Source organism: Mugil cephalus, chromosome 8 (genome assembly GCF_022458985.1).
Source record: "Mugil cephalus isolate CIBA_MC_2020 chromosome 8, CIBA_Mcephalus_1.1, whole genome shotgun sequence".
Classification (NCBI taxonomy): domain Eukaryota; kingdom Metazoa; phylum Chordata; class Actinopteri; order Mugiliformes; family Mugilidae; genus Mugil; species Mugil cephalus.
This window is the reverse complement of record NC_061777.1, coordinates 19979521-19999699: the sequence shown is the minus strand read 5'-3', so window position 1 is coordinate 19999699 and position 20179 is coordinate 19979521. Positions and strand designations below refer to the sequence as shown.

At 41.4% G+C, this 20179-nt stretch overlaps 1 protein-coding gene across 22 annotated transcripts in view; it reads left to right on the top strand.

The window, feature by feature from the left end:
* Window positions 1–20179, top strand: part of rimbp2b (RIMS binding protein 2b) — a 73442-nt gene that overhangs the window by 20307 nt on the left and 32956 nt on the right. For 21 of the 22 annotated variants that reach the window (XR_007113244.1, XM_047591745.1, XM_047591760.1 and 18 more), the window contains exon 3: window positions 17108–17191. The exons of the other annotated variant lie outside the window; for it this stretch is intronic. Coding sequence is in view for 19 of the 21 variants with exons in the window: in XM_047591745.1 (XP_047447701.1) it covers window positions 17108–17191 (84 nt within the window). In the remaining 2 variants the exon portion in view is untranslated. The remainder of the gene's footprint in view (window positions 1–17107; window positions 17192–20179) is intronic. 22 annotated transcript variants of the gene reach the window in all.

Here is a 20179-nt window from a genome sequence, read left to right as displayed (position 1 = left end):
GTTTTTAAAGCTTGTACCGTCTCTGTGTGGGAGAAGGTAAGAACAGGCTAGAAAAAGTGATTTGGAGACAGTTACCTTTACACCGTGTGTGTGAGCGTATTCAGGAGGTCTGTGGAACGTTCAGTCAAGAAGGTTGAATTGTTGCTATTAGATGTTTTCACAAAGGTCAGACTCTTTTTTTTATCTGTATATTTATATTTTGTCTTAGTTCTTACGTAAAGCCTTTCTGCCAGTGCTGTGAGATAACTCCACCTCCTTCGAGTGCAGTTTATCTGGAACTTTCTTAACATCTCAGGAAGTTCCTAGAAACATCCTCACTGCAGATAGAAAAATGATGCTGCTTTTTATGTTTTATGTAACTAACCTTGTTTGAAACTAATGCCGAACATGCAAATGATATGTGTATATATGAGCAAACAAAACAGAAATTATATAATCATGTTTTAGTCTAGGGGTGGGAAAAAATATCGATATGGCAATATATCGCGATACAATATCTACTTTAAACAACTTCCACACCTACACCACCACCTTTTCTGTACAAGTGCAATGAATTGGAAATGGATCATTTGGATTAATATTGTTTTTTGACTCACTTTGTCCTCATTGTCATCTGATGTACATACAACTTGTATTTTGAGCTGCATTTAAAATTTCTCAGTGAAATGTAGAATACTGCCATATATCGCAATATCATAATATTGCAATGATGTATCGTGATACGTATCGCATCATGAAGTCCTTGCCAATAGTCACCCCTATTTTAGTCTATAAAATCTCCTTTTGGATGTCTGTTATTCTTTCAAATTTGAAACTATTGCTTGCAATGCTGCTTTAATAATTAACTTAAAATGAAATAAAATGATTTTCTGTCAATCAACTACCCCACTAACAATCCTAGCTGCACCCATGATTTTTTGTTGTTTGTTATGAAGAATGTACTTTACACTGTCAAAGGTAGTGAACTAGAACAGTGTGTACAAGCCTGTTTTCATCACAGTAATGGGACCACAATGGAAAATCACTCATGATTATTCATTTAGGCCCAAGCCAGCAGTGCCTAATTATCCAGTAGACTACGGTGATGTTCTATAACACCAAGATAGTGAATTCTTCCTATCTTGGGACTCCTTTACCTGTGGCTGTTTGTTGATTTATTTTTGGTGGTTATTTACCCTGGTAAAGGGCACGACAATTGGTGTTCCCTTGGTGCATTGCTGCCATAAGCACTGCCTTTGACTTAAAGAATGCCTCTCCCCTCTTTTTCTCTCTGCAATGATGATGACTCACACTCCAACACGCCCTGCAGAAATCTTCTCTCATGCACCCAACAGAGAGAGAGAGAGATAGAGGGAGGGCGAAAAAAAGAAAAAGAGATAGCGATAGAAGAGAGGGGTGTGTTCTATTATGTGGATGCAACATGAAAACTACCTGTATGTCTGTTTATGTGTCCTGATCTACCTGCTTGATCTGTTTACCAGTCTTCATCAGCATTCCCTATCATTTTTTACAGGGTGGACTGCGACGCTTTTGGTGTAATTTTGCTACACACTAATTTTATTTGGACTCTAGAATGCAACAAAATGTGTATTTACATTTATCTAAGGCAATTAATATGTTAAAACAGGGGGAAAAACAGGATGTGTTTTAGCAGAAGGCGCTGAGAGTCTGATCATCAAAGCACTGGCAAACTTTGCATCCATAAAGAGTTGGGTGAGAAGGTGCCATTTATAGGTCGTCCTTGTGATCTTCTCACCGTAAGCTGCCCTCCAGTGTGCAAGTTAACACTGTGTGACATTTGCAGTGATGCTGAAGTCCGGCGTGCACGTGCTGCACTGCCGTAGGTCGCCTGCCCTCAGGCTCCTGCTTCTCTGGAAATATAAAAAGAGCAAAGAGACCGAGCGTGATTAATAGCCATATATGTGCAGCAGAAAACACAGCCGGACTGTCTGCCGCCATTTCCTAACACACGGCCCCACGGGCTGACAATTACATAACAAAATGTGCAAAGTTGCTCTTGCTGATTCTTAATTGGTTCAGTTCATTTATTGCATGTGAACGTGGCTGTGAGTGTCAGGTGGAATCATGATGAGAGTGTTTGCAGGTTACTCTCTCCTCTTATTTGCCATGCCCTCCAGTCCAGCTCTCGGGTCTGTCTGTGGAAGAAATATTTTATCTCTCCCCTCTTGTGCCAGTCTGGATTTGCATAGCACTCTGTTTTTTTTTTTTTTTTTTTTTTTCCCGATTAAGAATGTGCTATTTTTAGCACACTGTGTCAAAACATGGCCGTCTCGTCCTGTGTATGTATGTGTTCACTGAAATAACTCCTCTTCCCCAGAAGGCTTGAGTGGTCTCTTCGGCTACATGTGCTGAAGTCCTGTTTGCTGTGCTTAACATTGCATGCAGAACCATTACGCAACCCTGTGCATCAGCCGCAGGGCCACCGGGCCAGAATGGCAGCCAGCTACCAATCACTCTCCCTCTCATCTTACCTTTCTCTAATATTCTCATATATTTTTCTGTCTCAGTTTTACACCCATTTTCTTTTTATTTTATGAATTGTTCAAGTTAAATGAGTATTATGCAGACTTGCAGCAGTCTGTGTTTTTGTGAGTTGGTAAAAGCAGTGGATTGTGACTGGCATGCGGCATAATTCTTTTTCTTGGTGTGCGGGACTGTGAAGGCAGGTCAGCGGGGGCTAGGAGGATCTGTCCTTTGTTGTCAGTGGGCTTCCTGTGTGCTCTGCCTCATCTTAATGCAAACTAGAGGATTGGATTTTGAGAACTATCCGAACGGACGTAGCTGGCAATATAGTGCACTTGCTGTTTGATCTGCTAAATTGCGCAATTCTCTTGGCAGGTTCAACAGAGCCTCGAGTGTGACTTGAATGCCTAAGTGAAAGCCGTGCCGTAGCTTAAAAAGTCACTGTTCCCAAGGGGAAGCTTATTGGATGTGAGGATAGTTGATTTTTTTTTTGCTGCCTTCAAACAGGACTCACTTCCCCAGAAATTGTTAACTTGCTAAACCGCTAGCCCACATCTGCCTAACAGCGCTGTTCTAAAAACTTGTGGCCGACGTCACCGTTTGAATACCAAACCTGTGTTTCACCAGAGCCAACAGACGTTATTCAGGCAGGCCAGTCTGACCCTGTCCGAAAGATAAAAAGCACTACTACTGTTGCTTTTCAAGCAACTCTAAGGCGTGCTAATTGATATACTGTCGGCCTGTTTTTTAAGCTGTTCGCATAATGAAGAGTAACAACAGCAAGTTGTGATTTTACAGAGCCAAAAAACAGACTAGCTCAGTTCCCGTTGCCATTTTTTTGTGCCAATTGATGCCTTTGGGCTGCTCACTGTAGCTTTACATTTAATAGACAGACATGAATGTGATATCCATCTTTTCATTTAACTGTCAGCAAGGAAGCAAATCAGCTTGTTTTCTGACAATTATAATTTTTAGTAAAGAGCAGAACAAAGGTTACTGAAAACTAAGGAACACAAACTATAGAACATGAAATGTCATGGGAGAAATTACAATAAAATTAAACTTGTTTTATATTGTATTCCAGTCCACTCAGTATATTGAGAGTGTCTAATGTGACACCTGAACCTCAGATATCAATATTTAGCAGTGTCTATTAAGAGGCTAAATGTAAAGTTATTTGAAGAAGTTAAGGGTATTTATTGAATGAAGAGGGACTACAAGTTGATACTCAGTTGATACTCTCAAGGATTCTTTCACACATAAATCCCTGCACGTACGTAGAAAGCCTATTTTCTTCTTTCTGTTGCTTGAGTTTTTATGCGCTGGGAGATGGAGGCGTTCTGGATGCCTTCAAAGACTGCACAGAAGCGCTTTAGATGTGGCACTGTATTCCTTGTGGAGAAATCAGAATTTCAGCACGGTTAAAAAAAAAAAATCAGCATCAGCATGTCTGGCCATGTAAAATGTTTTGCAAAGCAGCCTCCCATCAATTTCCAATGAAAACTTTTGCCTTGCCAGCACAAATGCCATGGTAACTGCTGGAAACAGTGCAACATTCACTCAAGTGTTCTCAGTGGAAAAGTAATCATTTAATACTGTGCTGTGCAAAGGCTACTATGTGGCTTTTCACACTACTTGTTTTTAAAGCATGCTATCAGTGTAGCTGCATGAGGCAGGTATTGTAGTGAGGTCCAGTGAGCCTAAACTGCTTGAATCAGTTCTAATGTTGGTTGTGTTCCCTCCAAACCAGCATTATCCAGCTCCTGCTGATTGGAGGCAACAGATATTGATGGCTCTGCATTAGTTCTCCTTCCAAGAACCACACACAGCAATTGGTGCGCGCACACACACTGCTCTGACTCATGTCCACTCGGTCTGGTGGACTGGAGTGGTGCGTTGTCACACTTTGTGGCAGGGATCATGAAAGTATCGTGGCCATTTGTGCTGTTCCAAACTGACCTGAGATGGCCAGTGCTTTTTATGTTGTTTATTGAATGCAGAAAGGTACAATTTCTCCTGCAATTAAGCTCACAATTTATAAAAATAGGGGAAAAAGTGAGGGGGAAATAGGGAAATTACACCTGTTAGGGCTATTATTATTGCACTAAAACGTTTAGTCGAGTTTATTTCAGTCCTTTAAATGTTCATGTTTTGGATCAACTTTTTCCATCACAAATAGAGTTCTTTATCCTGCTGCATACCTGAATTGGAGTTTATAGTCACAGAAATGCAGAGGGATATGATTGACAGGTTGGAGTGCTGTTTCTCTGCATTTTATTCTCTGCATTTTATTCTCTACACAGTGTGAAGGAATCAAAGTCCTGACAGCCACTCGCTGATTCCCGGATGAGAAAATATTGATAATTGAGTCTTGTGCAGGCTCTTGTAGATATGCTAATGCTAGACTCTGTCAGTTCTGCACAGCAGACTTACGCCTCAGTGTTCCCAACGAAATACTGTACGCAATGTATGTCAAGTAGCGTTGGTATTTTTATTACAGTAGTGAGCCGTATTTCTCATTTAGTGTCTGCGCAGCAAGACCAAACGCTACATAACTGTAGTTTATTTTCTCCTATACAATGTTATAGTGCTTTTTTTTATTTTAATATGAGGGGTCAAAGGTTAAGTTCACTGATGAACTTACAAATCTAAGAATACTTTTATTGAAATTCTTCCCAACTGAATAATTAGATTGAATGGTTGGCATATAACGTCAAGGCGGTTGTTCTAGTTTTCCCTGGTGCTGTTGGTCATGCACAAAGCAGGACATTAATCTTAACTCACATTCAGTTTGACTAAAATGTCACCTGTGATGATTTTTTTCCCTGCCGCATCTGCGAGACCATGATACCTACTAAATTAGCAGTAAAGGTCTGTTGATTACAAAATGTACTTTACTGTGCCTTCAAGGGAGCCACAGACTAAACGAATATTAGTTTCAGATTCGCAGTCCTCATTCTCCTTCGAATTACAGGGCCCTCTACTGTAAAAATAGGATATTTGTTTTGTTTTCAACTGAGCCTCAGCAGGGATCACCCCTCATTTGCGCCAGGATCTAAGCAGCTATGTCTACATAGGCAGTGTCTGCAAGTGTTGATGGAAGTCAGGGGGGACTTTTTCCTTACACATGGCAATGTATGTTTTGCTACAGTCATGAAATTCCCTCAGTCTTGTTGTATTAATGACATAAAAAAATAACCCAGATTCATGTAAGGTACAGATATTCATGTCAACCCAGGATCAATTTAACCTTTGTGACTCAAGTGAGTCCCTGTGGAAGCGACATGTTGTTTTAATTAAATCATCATTGTCAATGAAAACCTGTCACCTTATGAAAAGCTACTTTTTTTAATATCATACAGTGGCGTCCTACAGTCTGAGACTAGCGAACTAGTGAACCAGTGAAGATACATCTCTTTTACTTTTTGCTGTCCTTTAATCCATTCTGATCCAGACTCCGTAAGTTAGTAAACCAAATTTGATCTTCTTATACTGGGTTTTGAGGCCAAGTGACAGTGGAGGAATGACCATGACGGTCAAAACATCTTCTTTGTGTTTGGACATATTATCCTGCTGCCGTATGAATCCTTCAGCACCAAGATGCAGGGATTTGTTGAAGGTCCAACTCCAGAGTAGTGTGATTCTCTCTTCTATTTGTGTACTCACACTGTTCTGATACTGTCACAAACGTCTGCATGTGATTCTTTAGTGAATAGGGCTTATTCCATTCATCAGTCTCTTACAGACGCTGCTCATCCCGAGGCTCCACTAGACAGCATTCTTTATTTAACTAATTCCCTATCCGCGCTGAAGTCGCTTTTCTACCAGTGAACAGAGCTTGATATATTGATCGTGTTGTGTTGTGGTAACCTTTGGCCCGCCTGATCGTACTTTAGATACCGCTGATCCAGTTTCCACAAAGCATTTTAGAGCCATACCCTGCCCCTTAGAGCCATTTGATTAGAGCAGCAGTCTGACTTCTGAACTTCCGCTGTCACACTGCGACTTGTACAGCCATATTTATAGCGGATGGACAGTGGCTGCAAGTTGATGTAATTGACTTGACTCTCAAGTAGATCAAATTAACAACTCAAGAAATCTGAGCTTTTATGCATATGGACGACATGGTAAATGCTTAAATTTGAGCGCAGGCCCACTGATACGAGTTTTTAGTTTTTAAACGTTTCTAAATACACAGAATTCAGGATTTTTTTTACAGGTTTACATATCTCTCAGTGTGGTCTCTGACTTTTACACCACACTGTGTTCATCCACAGGAGAACATTGAAAAACTTTTTCACCTGTATCTGTTTGATATTGTTTTTGGACTCATTTCAGTTTCCTCTAAGCATTCAGCTCATTCACCTGCAGTATTTTAAATTATTTTTTATTTTTTTTTAATTGATTATTATTTTTATTCTTTCATTCATCTTCCCATTAAGAGTTTGTATTATAAATGTTTCTCATGGCGTTCCCAGCAATTATGCCGAGATACATAAAACCGAAGAGGAAGAGGATAAACTTTATACCTGCCAAATGTCTGCATATTAAAGGCACTAGCATTTAGTGTAGCCTCACAGCGTTGTTGGCATTGTTATAGGCTCAGATTTAAAACGTCCTTGCTGGCATAATGAAATAACTTCAAGTGCAAACATGCGCATCAATCCCTGGCAGTCTTAGCTGTTGTCTTTTTATTTACCTTCTTACCAGCTCTGTTTTCCTGCAGCTAACATACAAATCATATTGCAAACACGAAGAGGAAGAATCTTTTCTTTGCTGGCATTAATACTCTCCTCCCTCTGACCACTGGTGTGAATTGGCATTTGGACACTGTGGGCAGCAGGTCCTTTGTGTGGTATTGAGGTTTGACTTGTAATTGAGTGTCCTGTAAATTGGCAGTGATGGTTAGAGATTGTCCCCCCAGATGGGAGGCAAAAGCGTCTGTTTCTGCGGTGATCGTGCCAGACTCCTGTAGGGCGAGAACCTCACTCTTTATCTCCTCCTGGGCACCACCTGTCTTCCATTACCGGACACAGGATCTCCTCATCCACGGCCTAATGTGAAAATTCCTCACATCAGAGTCTGCCTAGTTTTGCTGGGGCCAAAGGCCAAGTCTGACACCTTGCAGTAATCACAGGCAGGCAGTTTTTCTAACTGATCCTCCACGCTAGGCCATGTGTAGCAGTATTCCTCTCCATTTCTCAGGCATTAAGAAGCCATTAATGGGCACCAGTATGGGTCCAGCCTGACAGCAGCTACTGGCAAACACTGACATTTCAGCCGAGGGAGAAAAAGCATAGATCTGCTAAGCCAACCCCAAGTGTCACCGCATACTTGCCAGCTCTTGACTTTTTAATGGCAGCACTGTTCAAACTACATTTTGTCAACATTACATTTGTTTTCCTTTCCTCCTTTCCTAGAGAACATACAGTAAAAGTTAAGTCGTACTCATTACTTTGCAGTTTGGGGAGCAAAATAATTGGCCACCAGATGTTGAGATGTGTTTAATGAACGGAAAAGCGATGGAGAGCTGTTCCGTGGATCCAGCGAAGCTCCTCCCTGCAGGATGGAGCAGCATATGTCTGTGGCTCTGGCATGGGATCAAAGTGGGAGACAAGCCACCTCAGCTGGTGACGGCCCCTTCGCCCCCGGCAGCACCGGCTCTCTCTGCGCGGGGCAGGAAGATGGTTAAATTATCGGAAGCCGGTGTAGAATTAGAGTTTAAGAGTTACTCATTAACTTCTGCTGAATGGAGCTTTAAACTGAGACTATGGGAGGGGATGGGCCACACAAGCCTGTGCTGGTCAGTGCACAATGTAGATTAAACTCTGAAGCACTAATGCTGTGAATCACAATATCACAATAAGGTCAAGTCTTATTGCTGTCCAGTAGAGCAGAGTACAGGTGGTAATCCAGCGGATGGAGAAGGGAGTCCCTGCATTCCTGGGACTCCACAATAATTTCATACATTTCAGGTGCAGATGAAATTATTGGATTTTTTATGTGACGGGTAATGATACACAGTCCTATTGGTGCCAAAGCTAGCACTAGTTTGGAGCTGAAGGATCACCGTGTACACCTTGTAATTATCCGTCCTAGTCTACCTTGAACTTTCGTAGGTCAGTGGTTTTGTATTAGCAGAGACATCGGGATAACACTGGATCAGAACAAATAGGACAGCATGTAATATTTTGTGTTATAATCAGCTTATCTGGTTGGGGCCCAAGTGTGCAGACAAACAGGCAGCCGGGTTCGATGTGAATTAATTTGATCATGGCAGGTTTGTGAGATTCTCTCCCTCTGTTGGCTTCTGACTGAGAGGGGCGCAGATGCGAGAGCACAACTCCCCGCAGAAAGGGAGTGAGCGATTCTGACAAAGTCATGACAGCATGAAGAGAAAGATGGTTGCCTCTTTTTACTGCCCTTTTCTCTTTTTCTTTTTCCACACACACGCGGCCATTTTCTATTGTCCATGTTTGTTTCTGAGCTGTCTAGTAATTTATATTCATTTTATTTTAATGCTGTTCATCTTGTACATTGGTAGTCAACACTGCATGTACAGTTAGCAGTGAATTAGATGTAAATATGTTCAGTGCATAATTGCACTTGTGCAGACAATGGAAAGGAAATACAGTTATATTTATGCCTGGGGAGAAGCCAGATGTTTGTATAGAGGGTACTATTTATTCACTTTTGTCATTTCGACTTCCCAATTACTATGTGTTGGTGTCTTTGTTTTTGTTTCTGTGGTCAAAAAAATGCTAAAAAAAAATACACTCGGCCTCTCTGCTGTGGCTTCCCGTGCCCCACAAATTTCTTTATTTCCTGTGTGTACAGTTACATTGTATTAATGTGTTTTGATTTATGGTTCATTTATAGTCCCGTGTTTGCTTCCCTTCTCACTTTCCAATGTTGACACTGCCTCCTGAGGGTTGAACACACTGTCTGGACCACTCAGAGAACAGTCCATCATCTCAGCAGCTAATCCACCAGCTACTCTAATATGACTGAACCAGCCAAGACACTCTTCTGTGTGTGTGGTGCTGAAGATGTTTTTGCTGAGGTTTTCAGTATTAGTTTAGTTGTGCTTATGTATTTTTAATGATTGAGGCTTTTGATCTTGAATTAAATCTGACAAAAGCTGCAGAAGCACTTATGACTTAGTATGAATACAAGTTAAATCTGGACATGCAGGTATCTGTAAGCGCTGTGCACATGTTATGGAGAAATAGGACCCAGCATTTGTCTGATTCATTTTGTAAATTTGCTTGCTCTGTTGTTTATTTTTGGAAGTACTTATCCGAACAGGAACCCAGAGCATGTATTCTGAATCGAGCCATGATATGATAAAAAGTGGGATCCAGTTGGCAGCTTTGTGGTAAGAGAGAAATTACAATGGGGGAAAATTGTCTATTCGGTCGTGCTAGCATCATGATGATAGACAGCCTGGGAGCTAGCTTACTTTGTCTGACGTACGTTCTTCACACTGATTACACATTAAACACTGATCAGGCATATCATTATGACCACCTTCCTAATATTATGTATTATCTCTCTCAGTTGTGACTCATCAGAGACTGGGCACGAGGCTTCTGAGGGTGTCAGTCCCGGTCCAAAGCATACAGTCCATGTGAAAATGTAACCTGCCCACACACATATGACTTATCAGGCTTCGTGGTGTGGTTGACAGGCTGGTCCAGACTCTTCTTTAAACAACAGTCACAATATAAAATACGTGTTTTGTTATGTCGTCACTGCTCTGCCACGAGAGATGAAGGTTACCATGTGAACTGAATAACAGTCTGCAGAAATTTGGCTAGCAAATCCAGCTGGGGGGATGAGTAAGCCTCTGTGTCTGAGTGGGCAACAGCTATGGGCTTCTGGCATTTGCTTAGCCGCGGCAGTAATCATCAGCGGCCCTTGAGTTAGCGAAATGGTTTCAGTTGCCAAAACATGAAAATAAAACCAGTTCGTGCTATGATAATAGTCATTTTTCTATATAACACTGAATTATTGAAATCAGTGCCGTCATAGGGAAAGGAATACACATCACAGCACTACATAGCACACTCCCACTACTCCGTAAGAGTCTGCTGCAGCTGCATGAGTCATTGTTTAGTTTCCATTAAGGTAAAAGTCTCATCTGACATCTTTGTGTTCATGCAGTGGGATTATCAGATTTACAGTCCTCACTCTGGAGCCTCTCATACCCACTGAATGAAATTAGCCTTGTGTTCAGTTACTTTACATTATATTAGAGATTCTAGTATATCATTTTTGTTTTGTTTGTATCACTCACCTTTTATCAATCCTGTTATTCTAGAGCACTGTGAAGGATGTAGAATAGAAAATAGTTCCTCTTCTTTTTGTTCTTTTTGCAATCATTGTCATTCGTTCCCTTTCCCTCTGCTGGGCTGAAATAATTTCTCCTTCTTTTCACCTTCTTTTCACCTTCTTCTCCCTTCGTGCTCTTCAGTAGTAGCGTGTTAGACATCAGCAGGCAGGTTGTGTAGTGGCTTGCAGAGGTCAGACCCCGGCAAAAAGATAGAGGAAGTGTGGAGAAAAAAGAAAAGAGAGAGAGAGAGGCGGGAAGAGAGTGGAATCCTGACGAGGCTACTCCTACAGTCACTGATGTTTAATATGCCTGATAGTAGATGCTGAGGGGTGATACCCCGGACAGACTGCTGCAGAGCTGAGGAGCTTAGACGCTAAATCCTGCCTCCATCCCATTTTTCATTTCGCCTCTATTCCTTTCTTTTTCATTGACATTCATATCTAGGCCTCACTGCCTTTTTGTCTGTCTCTCGCTATCATATATTAAGACAGCATGACTCTTTTCACCTCACTCTTTACCGTTCCTTTTAAGTCTGCATGTTGTTTATTTCACTCACTGCATATGTGTGTGTGTGTGTGTGTCTATTTGGAGGGATGTACTTATTGACCTCCAGCAGTTACACTTGTTTTTTTCCCTGTAAATCTGTGATTCAGCAGTCAGTCTGCATTTTGCTTGAGCATACGTGCACATTCGCGCACACACACACACACACACACACACAAACCAATACACGCTTGCAGACAAATACAGTATTAGTGGACTGCAAGCATCTGTGCCTGCGCACACAGACTTAAGCTGTAGGGGTTATGTAACTTACTCTGCCATTTCAAATGATTTGAAATCACAAGTGCTTGCTGTGCTGGACTAGATTACGGTGTGTCTAGCCTGGCAGTGTGGGCACACTGGGGGTCGGGTTCTTGCATATTGGGCCCTCTCTCAAAGACCCTTGCACTCTTGATTACACTGACATCCATGCATTGCTAGTCTTTCCATCTACCTCCTTACTGACCTTACCTTTGCTCGGCTAAAGAAAGAACAAACAAGTATGATATCAAGAAGTGTCTCAGGACAATATATATACACAGTGCATGTTTCAATGAACATCTCTGGCGTTTTAAGAGATAACAGATTAGAGCTGATGTACTCTATTCCCAGTCATAACTAAAGTGTGCTGGAGCTATGAATTTTACTATAATGTGGCCCAGTTTAGTTGTGGCGTGCAGTACGCCTGACATTTTCTAAGGATTAATATTTATTCATAATTAGATTAGGCATTAACCTAAAAGATTTCGCGAGATAGCTGGCTTTAAACCCATCCTGGAGCAAATAATTTTCCCGTCCATGTCTGCCTGAAATTGATAGCTCTGTAAGATATCTACTGTATGCATAGAATGTGTAGAATTTTGCACTGCCATAGGCAGGATTATAATTGTATCCATCATTACCCATCATGCATATTCAACTCAAAATGAAAGAGAGTGAGAGAGTAATGAGGTTACCCTTGCTCACTGGAGATTATGCGCTGAGCTTCTCCCAACTCCGAAGATCAGACGACTGAACACTGAGAATAGGTTGGGGGAATCCTCCTGTGTTAATTAGTCATTGCAGAAATAATACTGTAGTATGTTGGCCTTATTTCATCAAGATTCGGCTGTACAATGAAATCACAGTAGAGTCAGCAGTAACAGAGAAGTTAAAAACATACCACTGTTATTTGGTCCCTGTGGAACTCTCCATGGTGCTGAACAACAAGACAGCTGTGTTCAGGGTTCACAAACATTTGCAGTTCCTCATTTCTTTTACAAAACATTTGCAACATCCTACAGCTTTATTAAATGCTGTTCATGTAAATTATAATTAGTAGTCAGGCCAGATTTTAGGTCTTGTGTGTTTATTTGTAATAGAAAAACACGTAATGTGGAAAACGTAACAGCCACTGGACAAGTATATGATCTGTTATGTTTGTTCAGATTAGCCGGGGTGAGAGTATTTAAGTGTAGTATGGCAAACATGTTTTTTTTAGTGAACGACATCACTAAGAGTATGAGTTCATGGTCATGTTTGGAACTTTTGGGTATAGAGTGTTTGGAGTTAAATGCTAGCATAGCATAATAGCATAAACAAGGGCACGCTAAAATACTCCTCTGTTTCCCTTCTTGTGCATTGGTTCGCTAAGTTGAATTGGCAGTGTCTAATAGACGGTCTCCGCCACCAATTTAATGAGCTCAGTCACCTGAAAAAAATGCAAATGTACTCACAGGTGGACCAAGAATGGCCAGACTTTGTTAAGGTGTCAAGACTCTTTGTGGACATTGTGTTGCAAGCCATCACACTGATAGAAAAACAGTTTTTCATAATAAATGTTGGGGGAAATATATTGCATGAGTAGTGATTGTTTTCATTATGGATTTATGTTCCTGTGATTTCTTCTGACAGCCTTGAGATTATTTTGTCCAACCTAAAAAAAAACAGAAAACAGAAAATCAGCATCATCCTATTTCATAGGGTGGAAACTGAAATGTTGTTTTCAAAACTGTGGTTGGTTGAGGTTCTGTCTTGGCTCACTGATTAATCTTTTGTGTTCCAACTCTTTTTATCTATTTGTGTGTTTGTTTGTTTTTTACCTTGGAACTCACCTTCCTTAGTTAGCTCCTCGACATTAATGAACTCTGGCTGTTAGGACTTCTCAGTGGTATGACCTGTGAAATAGCCCATTAGCTGTTGTTAACAACTGCAAAATATCTAAAGTCTAAACACAATTAATGATGCCATGTGTAATGTCTAATGGATACATGTGACACTATAGTATATTTGCCCTTGATTAGTCTGAATCTTGTTATCATGGTGCCCTTAATGAGCCACAACCTGAATACTGGTATTGATTTTTAAATATGTTCTGGCATAAAAAGACATGTGGAGCCTGTAGCGCATCAGATACATAAAGGTACAGATCGCTGTGGATGCACCTGTCTCGTGCCTGCATTTGCATTAGTGCCACTGAGGCACAAATGCTAGACACAGCCCAAGGGGATGGTCTTTCTCATCTATCTTCATCTGCTGTGCAGTAAACGCCTCTTCACTTATACAGGAGCTCATTACTCACAATGGCAGCCATTTGAATCTTTTATCAGAGGGATTTTTAATTGAACATTGGCGAATGTGCTGCAAACAAATGGGCCTCAGCAAGCCTGAGTGCTGCGCGTTTGTATGTGTGCGTGACGGCGTCCGCAAGTGTGTGAGTGAAATATTCATTGTGCACGGTAGCGCGGTGTCATAACCGTCTGGTTCTGAAAACTGTACACATTAGATACCGGCCCACATGGGACATGGCAAGCTGTCTGCGGAGGCTCTGTGTGATTCACTCACAGGAAATCATTTAGAGTCAACATGGTAGAGTATAATGTGCACCCTCTACTAAACAGGTCCAGTCTTTTCTGTTCCTCTCTTCAATTATGCAATTCATATTTGCAGTTACTTTTTTAGAGTGTGCATTAAGGGAGAACTGTTGAGCTTTAGAGGCTTGAAATCCCCAAAAAATAGAATAACAAACACCCGCAGTGATTAATCAGAAAAAACAGCAAGGAAATGAATCATGTTCTCACCTTTTTATCTTTCCAAAAACAAACTCTGTTTTTCATCTTTCAGCTGAATTAAATGCCATGTTTAATGGTCAATTTTCAAAACTCTATTATAATTATCCGCTCCATGCACAACCATAACTGTTAAGTTTAAATAAATTCACATAATATTTAAATATCATTTTAAATCACAGTTAAGATTCCCTATAATACTTTAGTGTCTAATCATGAAATACTCACGTCAGGCGACATTTATTTTGTTTCCGTTCGATTTTAAAAAGAGAGAATCCAAGAGTACATGCACACTTAGCACATCCTGGTTTACTAGTGGACCAGAGATAAGTGGTCAAAGATTTAATCACACCAACTGTCACTTGCTTGGAGTTAAATGCCACAAGGTTACAGATCACAATAGGTTCAAAGCTCAGTCCTCCTCCATCCACTCATCCCGTTCCCTGACCTTACTGCTCACTGTCTTATTAAATACTGTCGGCACTCGCGGCCAAGATGGAAACCAGCAGATGTAGCAAAGTAAACTTTCTTCCGTTTGAATGGATTGCATTATACGCTGTATATTTCAAAGTCAAACTGAGCTGCGAGCCTCACTGTGATAAAGTGCACGTTCATGCATCCTCACATGCAGCATGCATTGTGTGCTGTAGGGTTCTCGTGGGTCCGCTGGTGCTTATTTTAGTCTTGCTCTGGGACATGTGGTGCTGTGCTGTCGCTGTGTATGTGTGTGTGCACACTGGTAACACACACTGACACAGATAAAGCCCCGTTTAAATCTATACACTAATCTTGGAACATCTAGCCTCACTTTCATTCCCACCCATAGCAAGGATATTCCTCGTAGAAAGCTGCTGAACACTGGATCTGGTTAGTGATGTAACATTGTCATTTATTTTGCACCGTAAGAGCAGTGCAGTAGTCAGCTATGAGTACCAGTGTGTGTTCCCTTTCCAAATGGAAATATTTTTTACTACACTACATACTTTTAAGCTTGCCAAAATATGTAATCTCTGTGTTAGAGTGGGAGTCACAAAAAAATGAGACGTATCCAGAGCAGGTCTGAACATAGTGCCTGCTTTGATGGGAATATCCCACTTTTCTGGGTTTGCCTCCACTGAGATGAAAAACAGTGATAAGCTGAGCGAAACATCCTCTGTAGTGACTGTTGCAGGCTTAAGTCATGTTATGGTTCTAATCGCACATTGTGAAGACAGCTGAACTTCTTGTCATTGTAATTCCAGCTTACGCAGCATTCAGCTGTCAGCAGCTTGATGGAAACAACAGACAGCAGGGGCAGGAAATGCACATTAGGTGTCAGCTATACCCCATTTGAACCTTATATTATGACTGAGAATACAGTCTACAGTACATTTGCTCTGCTTACACTCGCCAGTTCATTAGGCACATTGGTGAAAATCAATGTATTCTAATAAAACAATGTTGCGCTAAATCTTTCATGACTGTTATAGTGTTCAGTTTGTTTTGTATGGTCATTTTGGAGGATTCAATTCAATTCAATTTTTCTTTTCTTTTATTTATATGGCATTAATAATAATACAAATGGTCTCAAGGCGCTTTACAGCACCCGGCCTGAAATTCCCAGATTAAGCAGGGAAACACAAAAGTTTTACAAACTACAGCCTCCAAGATGACAGCAGTTTAATCAACAGTTATCTTAAACCAGTGCTGAGTATTATAACCTTCATGTTAAGTTACAATGCGTTCATTTTCACTAGCGTACCTAATGAAGTGGCAAGTGAATATATGTATCTAATTTAATGTAGAAGGGAGACAAGTTAAACCGTGACATATTTCAGCAGAGTGAACACAGGTTAATGTTAATGTTACCATTAACTAAGGCTCTGTTTCAGCTCCTTGCTACTGCTATAGTGAACGCTGAGGCCCTTGAATAGAGCACAGCCCTCTTTAGGGTTATTGGGCTGCCTTCGACTGGAAGTCTTGAGCTCATGGTTACAACACGGGAAGTCATGAGCACAAATCACCTGTCGTAAGGCATTTATTTAAGTCAGGCTGCTGCACCGCTGGCATGTAGAAGTCGGTTTAGCATACACACGTGGCAGGACTGTTGATAATGTCAAAGTGTTTCTCAGACATTATCTAGAATTGTTCGAGATAATTACAGTTTATTAACTCACCATCCACCTCCAGCATATCTGCAAACGTGTCACAACTGGTGAAGATTTCCACTCACAAGGTCGTGACCAGAAGCGGGGGCTGTTCTTATTGACTTTTGCCGTGAACACAGTAAATGCAGTCCCATTTGAAGGTAGAATTAATAACGTCAAGGATGCATTAATTTGTAGGAACATGCCTCATCACCTGCACGTTCACAAAGCCTTGACCTAGACAAATACAACACGCTTTTCTTGTCACATAAAAATAACCCTTCTATCCTTTGAGTGTAACATTTACAATCATTAGCATGGTTACATACTTAACCAAGACGGTGGCATTGGTTAACGATATGTTTGCTAAACATTGTGAGCGTGTCAGCGTTTGGTATAAATCACCTCTGGATCTACTGTGTCTTCAACCTGACTGAGCAGCCTTTTGACACATGTATACCTAAACACTGAAATATGTTCCCCCTCTTTCCTGCCTAGTTTCAGTTCTCTCAGGAAGCCTGTGTTCCTGACAAACCGTAGCAGCCGTCCTCTGCTTTTTTTTCTCTCCTCAGGAGACTGAGATCACCACCAGAAGGAAGGAGTGTGAAGCACTTGATGCAGAGGTGAAGAAAAAGAATCAAACATGTCAGACTTTGGTAAGTGCTCCAAAAATACACCTAGGCTTCTGAATGAAAGGACGGAGGCTAAAATTGATTTGTACCTGCGAGCCGCTCTTGCTATCATCACACACGAGCATCCCTTGAGAAAATGAGTGACAGTGATAGCTCGGTTCTCAAGCAGCGGCGGCACTCGAATGTTCGGAGCAATTAATTGCCGTGTCGTTTGGGTGTTTGACTGTGATTGTGCACAAACTGAACAAATGTGGACACAAACAAATGTGTGTGTTACAAGTGGTATCCCCAGGCTGTGGCTGTGTTGGTTTCTTTGTAAACACAATAGTTCATGCGGCTCTGTACAACACTCCCGTGGTTTAAATATACAGAAGTACTCAGCACTGTGTGTGTTCGCTCACCACTTTAAAAGGTCACAGATATCTTACACAACTCTGGCGTTTTCACTTGGTGTTGGTGGCGTTTCTTGAAGGACATTTTCTCACAGTGCCCCAGAAATGTCATTCCGCCTGCCAGAGTGGTTTTGACAGAGGACAAAAGGTAGAGAAAAGTAAAAAGAAATAATATGACCCACAGGGATCCTGCTGAGAAGAAACAAACCGTGCATGCCTTGTTCTGGCAATTTAACGGTTGACTTTTAGTTAAAGGCTTTGTATTAGTGACATGTCTTTGATGCCATTTAGTATAAAAGTGGTGTGGCGCTTGAGATCTATGATTCAAGATCAGTTTATTGATCCCCACAGGGAAATTGTTTTGACCAAGAGTCTCAGGATGACAAAGAACATATACGAACCAGACATAGACATAGGAAGAAAGGTCACAATAAAAATAAGGTCGAATAAAAATAGGGTCCCTACTTGATCTCTACATCAGTCAGGGGTCCTTGGCTTGAAAAATGTTGCTGTGTGGTACTCTTATTTACATACCTTGTAGTTTGTGCTAGTTTGAGATTACGAGGATTATCTAATTTAACATATTTTACAGGTTTCTCTCAAAATGTGTGTGACGCAGCCCAGTTTCAAAATCAGGATTTTAAACCTCTAGTGTATGGCCAAATTTCTGTTCTTGTCTAGATTCCAGTTGCAGTTTTTTGTTGCGGGGCTTGTAGGTTGTGAGGAGCTAGCGAAATCTGCATGGATGATGTGAATCACATTAGACGATGAATTCTGTTTCTATGCTTGGGTGCTTCTTACGAGTGGAGGGTTTGCAGTTAAACTACTTCTTACTCCCAGCATTGGCATTAATTGCTCTGCTCTGAAAGTCTCTGACAGTAAGATGAGGTTTGGCCAATTCTTATCAGGTGTTTTTACTGTATTCGTAGCAGGTATGATAGCATACTGACGGAGACCTCTGCAAAACTTTTATTAAAGTTTAAGGGAATAATATGTTACTGCTGTGATGCTCCAGTAGTCGCTGTTAGAGTGGGTCCCATGGGCTCAGAAACAACAGAGAATACATGTGTGTAGGCATTTATATTAAACTAGCAGCCTGTGGTGTCGGGGCTGCAAAAATAGTACAGGCAGTTGTATGAGTGACATAAAATTTTTGCTGTGCATAAAAAAATATACATGTTAGAAACAGTAGTAGGCAGATGGCCTGTAATGGGATTTCTTCCGTGAAAGGTCGGAGCTGGAGGGATTCAACAGTAATATAAATGCCGCTGTTTGGTCCTAGACCATTTGAATTCATTCCCTCATGCCCCAAAGCCCTCTTTAGATGAGCTGTCTTTGTGTGTGGCTCTCTGCCCCAAATAAACACTCCATTAGGACTGTTTTCTTTGCTGCCCTCCTCTCACGTTCCCTGCCCACAGCAGCACTTTCCTCCTCGCCCATTGTCAGCCTGCTGAGTCCAAAAGAAGCCACCCAAAGGACAAACTGTCCCCAAGTGCGGAGCAGGAATAGCAGGCTGGTCTCCACAGACTGCAGCACATCTCTTATCTCCTCCCGCACCAAGCTTCAGGAACAGAGACGCAAACACAGACAGGAGCACTGCACGCTATTGTGAGTGGATGTCGAGTTGACAGTAATGTCACTCCCTGTTTGGTCTAAACAGACTTATCTCGCTCTCCTCTATTTTCTCCTTCTCAGTCTTCTCCTGCTCAGGTTAAAATAAGAGTATACAAACGTGGTGTAGGTGAATCTGCACCTGCAGCCTATATAGATATATGCATTGATACTTCTGTTGAAATTCTTTGCTAATCGTCTTTGCTAATGTCTCCTCATGGTGAGTTCTGCTGTGTAAATAAATACATCATCTGACTGAGTCCATGAGTGACAGTAAACACTGCCACAGCCATCTGGCACCTCCACCTTCCTGGGTATCGAGTGTATGACTACAGACCACCAGCAGGACATGCCTCTGCTAGCGTTTAAAGCCTGTTGCTGTGGCGACAGACATTAGTTTTGCCAGCATTGCTCGAATTTGTACCAGTGCTAATCGAGGATCAATATTGAGGTAGACAGCAGCAACAAGTCCAAGAGGTGGCCTGTGTAGCCGTGCTCTCAGATTGATCTGGGAGGCCTGCCTTTGTCCTCAGCTTAGCTCACATTTTGAGCTGTTTGCAAACACCTTCTGTCAAATGCGTGATTGGCATCTCTCATTGCCTTGGACACATGGCAGGCTTTGTATGTGCAAAACTGAAAGTGTTGGAAATCACTGTGTAGTGCAGTAAACTATGGTTTGCATTAACCCTGGGAATCTTGGTACCTTAATATTTTACTTTATAGTTCTTGATGTGTTAGTTCTCAGTCTGAAATGTTGACGAGGAATTCTGGTCTGTGGAGTTAAAGTGGAGCAGAGTGCCCAGAGTCAGACAAAGTGGAAATGTAGGAGAGTAAATAAAGTGTGACTTTTAGTGCAGCTAAATTCAGTCAGATTCAGGGTTGAACATCTTTAAATGATTTTCAGGCATGTTTCTGGACTCCAAATCTGTGCTGCTACAGTATGTGCCTGCTGTCAGCTCATTGTAATATTTGTATTTAATAATATGACGTACAAGAAGCCAGTTGTCAG